General features: G+C 41.0%; 1 protein-coding gene across 2 annotated transcripts in view; it reads right to left on the bottom strand.

Moving 5' to 3' along the window:
• Positions 1 to 4846, bottom strand: part of samd4a (sterile alpha motif domain containing 4A) — a 57513-nt gene extending 52667 nt beyond the window's left edge. The window contains exons 1-3 of one of the 2 annotated variants that reach the window (XM_036210773.1): positions 4422 to 4846; positions 3665 to 3850; positions 3295 to 3565 (exon numbers count right to left, since the gene is read on the bottom strand). In XM_036210773.1, coding sequence (XP_036066666.1) covers positions 3295 to 3490 — 196 coding nt within the window. In that variant the 5' untranslated portion in view covers positions 3491 to 3565; positions 3665 to 3850; positions 4422 to 4846. Of the gene's footprint in view, positions 1 to 3294; positions 3851 to 4421 lie in introns of both variants that reach the window. The other variant, XM_024263080.2, reaches the window with a different exon arrangement.
• Between the last annotated feature and the right edge of the window lie 442 nt (positions 4847 to 5288).

Below are 5288 nucleotides of genomic sequence, written 5' to 3'. Positions count from 1 at the left end.
AAAAAAAAAAAAAAAACTGTAAAATGTCTAACTTAGCCCCAAAAAAGGCTAGCATAAGGCTAAAATATTAGCTAAACTCCAAATTAGCCTAAAGAAAGGGGAAAAAAAGCCTAAATGGTCTAAAACAAGGGAAGGCAGGGAACACCCTGGACAGGTCACCAGTCTGTCAAAGGGTCTCAATCACACACAATACACACTTATTCACACCTAGGGGTAATTTAGAGTCACCAATGAACCTATGAAGCATGTTTTTGGACGGTGGGAGGAAGCCAGAGTCCCCGGTGAAAACCCACGCATGCACGGGGAGAACATGCAAACTCCACACAGAAAGGTCCCAGATGGTGTTTCTGTTTCAGGACCTGAACCGGGGACACTTCTTGCTTTGAGGCAAAAAACATGCTTTTTTTTAATTTAAAAACTGTGGTTTATGTTCTCATTTTAGTGCCAATTGCACCAATTGGTTGATGTCATTCAGGGAAAAACACACACTTAGAAAAAAAACGCTGTTAGTTGTGTTGAAATGATCGGAAAAACGCGACAAACACACGAATGTGAGAAAAACAGCAACTCTTCCAGCACAACATGAATGCAAAATAACTTTCTGCACCTAAACACAAGTTAGTTTATTGGTGGTGTACAATCTAAAATATAAACCATTAATATGGATTATCAATATAATTGATTCCAGATTAAATGGCTAAACGGGAGCATGTGGCCCCCGGGCCATAGTTTGCCCACCCCTGTTCTAGAGGCAGATTGTGGAATACATACAAACAATATTCCAGATTGTGATTTTAAAAACCTCATCATCCCAAGAGACGTCTCTGTGGGTCACGGACCTACATCTTTACTCTATCTGCATGGCTTTCGAGTCCTTAGACCATTTTAACTAGCATGATTGTGTCTGCAGCAACACTAAAAGATCCAGGAGTACTACAGAGGAGCGAGACCTTCAAGCATGTTCTCAGTGCTGTGATCCAACCTGCATTTGTGGCAGCATGGGGGCGGAGCAAAAGGGGCAAACGATACGGACAGCTTCGTGTTTTGAGGAGACTATGAATGTTTCAGCCTGTAGCTTCCGAGCAGCACGGCTTCATCTGCACTCCACACCTTTCCCTCTAGAGAACATCTGGAGCTTTGTTAAAGGAAAAACATGACAAAGACGATCGGCAGCTGGAAACCTTCGAATTTAGACCAAACTCCAGAACCTCGATATTCAGACGCCTTCAAACTGTTCAGAAAAGAGAAAGAGATGCTGCACCGTGGTAACCATGGTAACCACGCTCCTGCCCAAGTGTTCTGAGACCTGCAGCAGCATCAACTTTGAAATGAGCATGTGTTTAGTGGATAAAGACGCCACATTCATCATTTTAAACAGAAATGGTGGGCTCAGGTGATTCTTTTTCAAGTTTAAAAAATTAAACAATTTCTTCAGGATACAGCTGCCACGATTAGTCGACTAATCGACTATTAAAACAGACGACAGCTAATTTAATAGCCAATCAGTCGTTACTTTATATCACATGGAGTCAGAGTGTCGTAAAGTTAAATAAAGTTGTGAGCGTTCAGCACCAAAAAAAACATACTTTTTTATATTCGAATCAGAGAGACCAAAACTTTATCTTTGGTAGAAAATAGTTCCTTGTTTCAGATGCTTACAGCATTTAATTGTGTAAATATTTAGTAATCATTCTCACCATATTGATTATCCCGCTCATTTCCGTTCATTTTTGTCACATAAAAACTCAATCACACTATCAGGGATTTCAGCAATCTTGGTATCAAAACGTTCAGCTTGTTCGGGACATTACTGCTTGTTTTTTGGTATTTATAAACTTCATAGTTTTTGACATATTGAGCTAATATTCCCCATAGGAAATGAATGAGAAACTTTTTAAATTTCAAAATTTTAAGTAGATTAGCAACAAACCTTTAAATATATTCATGGGCTATGTTTTTATTCTTTAAAAGGTAATTTAAAAAAAATAGTTTAGCTAATATTTAAGGAACATGCTAATGTTTTTGGCTAATTTGTTATACTGAGGTATTATTGGCTAGTTTAATGTTTAGCTTCTATTTTAGCAACAGGCTAACATTTTTGACTAATTTAGTTTACTGAGGAATTTTCAGCTATTTTGGAGTTTAGCTCATATTTAAGCAACATACTAATGTTTTTGGCTTGTTTGTCATATACCTAAGCTTTATAGGTTAATTTAGAGTTTAGCTTCCATTAGCAACAGGCTAACATTTGTTTACTAATTTAGTTTACTGAGGAATGTTGAGCTTTTTTTTTAAATTTAGCTAGTATTTAGGCAATGAGCTAGCTTTTTGTGGCTAATTTGACATCACTACGGGTTCTTGGGGTAATTTAGACTTCAGCTCATATTTAAGTAACATGCAAAGTTTTTTGTGGCTTTTCAAAATTTAGCTTTAATTTTGCTTCAATTTAAGTAACAGGGAAACATTTTTGACTAATTTAGTTTACTGAGGAGTTTTAGGCTATTTTGGAGTTTAGCTTGTATTTAAGCCACCAGCTAGCTTTATTGGCTAATTTGGCAAAAAGCTAAGCTTTTGGGGCTAATTTGGAGTTTAGCTTACATTTAATTAATACTAATTATTTTTTCAAAACTTGCATTTATTTAGGGATTTTTAGGCAATTTTACAACTGAATTTTCAGAAGTTTAGGTCCAATTTAGGGCTCATACGCAGTTCTTTAACATAATTTAGTTTGTAAATTTAAGATTTTGCAAATAGCTTTTACATTTTCAGCAAATCTCTTCAGCAATTAAAGTAAACTCCGTTGCCAATTTCAGCAAAAAGCTTCAGCATCTCCAGCGACTACTTTCAGCAAAAAGCATTCACACTAGCATTATGGCAGGTAATGCAACTTTTCTAGTTTAATCTTGTTTTAATGCAAGATACTAATGAAGGACAGAGGCTGCATGATTCATTAAAAGTTTAATAAACTGTCATCTTGATTGTCTTTATTTTTAGTTAGTTTACAGCTAATGATGGTTAAGATGTGTGCTTTACATCCACTTCACATGACCCGATTAGCCGACTAATTAGAAAAAATAATCTGTGATTAGTCGACTATTAAAATAATGGTTTGTGGCAGCACTACTTCAGAACATGAAGTATAAGAAAAAAGTTGAACAATCTGTGTCAGTTGACCAGAAATCAGGAGGATGCAACAAAAGCAACAAGAACGACAGACGGGGAAAAACCTCAGAAACTCTAGAGAAGTTAACCTGGACCACTGAAGGAAGATGCAGGAGGCGGAGCAGCTCCTACCTGGATCGTTGGCCTCTCTCTCCAGGACTTGCAGCTCGGTGCATTCGGCCAGGGAGTGCTCCAGGCAGAGCTGCAGGAAGCGGGCCTGGGTCCGGCTCACCCTCTTCAGCAGAGACAGCAGGGCCACGGTCTGCTCACACTCGTTCCAACCCTTGAACCAGCTGGCCAGCACACCAACCTGATCTCGAAACATCATGGTCTGCCAGGCGGGCTTGGAGGCCAACCGGGTGAGAGGGTGGGGGGGCGACTCCCCTCAGAAAGCTCCCAGATCCTGACTTCAGTAAAGTTAGGAGGGGTCAGATCAGCTGAAGCAGCGAGCCATTATTAACCAGAACCTGGGGAAACTGGTGTCGGATGTTATCCTGCCCACCGCCTCCTCTTGGCTGATCCTTTGGTGGCACTGAAGGGGGCGAGGTGCTCCTCTAGCTGGGCATTGGGTGATCGGAGCTGCTTTTGGCTCCTGGAGGGGTTCTTGATGAGTCAGCAGTTCCAGCTCGGGCTGTGTCACATCATCTCCAGCCTCAATGGCACATTTCTTCAGGGAGTCCCTGTACGCCTGGGGAGGAGGTCAAACTTTCAGTATCATTTCTTGTGAGTGCAGGACTAGACCAACTAGTGGTTCTGACCCCCTCAGCCCTGCAGCCTTAAATAAAGCAGCAGCCTGTGGTATTCACAGTCAGGACAGAAATAAAAGATGTTTTGGGGATCCACCCATTCCTAAAAATACAGCTGCCTCTCTGGCGCTGCATCCCGGAATTTTCCGCCGGTTTCAAGACGCCTGTGGCGGGCGGGTTGAGCCCGCTTTTCCGCTGTTTGAGGCGGCGGACGCCGGGGGAGGCGCGCGGAGGGAAGCGCGCGGAGCCGGGCGTTAGCTTCAGCCTGAAGCTGTCACTCTGCTTCATCAACCGGGAACGGAGAGCCGCCGCTCCTTCGGAAAATAAACCTGCGGAGTAACGGCGACTTGAACGGAGCGACCGCTAGACAAACCCTACCGGCTGCAGAGGAGCGGAGAGCCGCCCGGTTAACGGGTTCACGCGGAGCCTTTTGCTGAAAGACACGCGGAACTTTTCCCTGAAACGGTAGAAAGTAACTTCAGACCGGACCTCCGCTTAAAAATCGGTTCCTACCTGCTGGGTCGGGCTGCATCGTCGGGTTTCTGTCAGGACGGTCTCCTTCTCCTTCCTTTTCTTTTTTCTTTTTTTTTTTTTCTTTTTTTTTTGGGGTGGGGGGAGCGCCGCCCCGTCACTCCAGGTCTGCGGGATTTGCCATCTTGCCCAACTTTTCCTCAGTGTCCCTCCAGCAGACGGGCTCCTCCGCTCTAAAACACTGAGGTCAAGTTAGGCGTGAGAGGGAATCTGTTTCCGATTGAGCTTTTCAAAATAAGGCCCGGGACAGAGACTACCAGCTTCCTTCCATAAGCCCCAAAACATGCTCGTGGGTTTTAAATGGGCCGGGACCTCTGGTACTCAGTACTATATGGAGCTAAATTGGGGCCAACAATGTTTGAAACCCAAATAAAACAAACTGAAAAAAAATATTGGTGTTTGCCCAAATAAAAAATAAAATTGACTGAAAGTTTTTGCTTAAACTTAATTATTTTCAGCCTCACATGTTCAGTTTTTTTAGTTTTAAAACTCAAAATTTCAATTTCAAAACTTTTTTTCAGTTTCCAGTATTTTTTTCACTTTCAACTCTTTTTTTGGTTTTCAAATCTGAACATTTTATTATTAAAAACGAAAAAAATAGAGTTGAAATTGAAAAAAGATTTGAAACTGAAATTTATTTTTCAAATGTCAAGTTTTGAAACCTAAAAAACTGAACATTTGAAGCTGAAAGTAATTAAGTTTATTTTATAATAGCAAACAATTTCTTACATTTTAATTTTTTTGAAACTTAAAATGCAGAGAATCTCGAATGTAAATTTTGATTAATAAAAATAAGTACTTTTGACTATGTGTGGGTATATGGAGCTAAATTGTGGCCAATATTGTTTG

The sequence above is a fragment of the Oryzias melastigma genome, unplaced genomic scaffold (genome assembly GCF_002922805.2).
Source record: "Oryzias melastigma strain HK-1 unplaced genomic scaffold, ASM292280v2 sc00236, whole genome shotgun sequence".
Taxonomy (NCBI): Eukaryota; Metazoa; Chordata; class Actinopteri; order Beloniformes; family Adrianichthyidae; genus Oryzias; species Oryzias melastigma.
The sequence above is the reverse complement of the archived record's forward strand: the minus strand, read 5'-3'. Positions and strand labels throughout refer to the sequence as shown.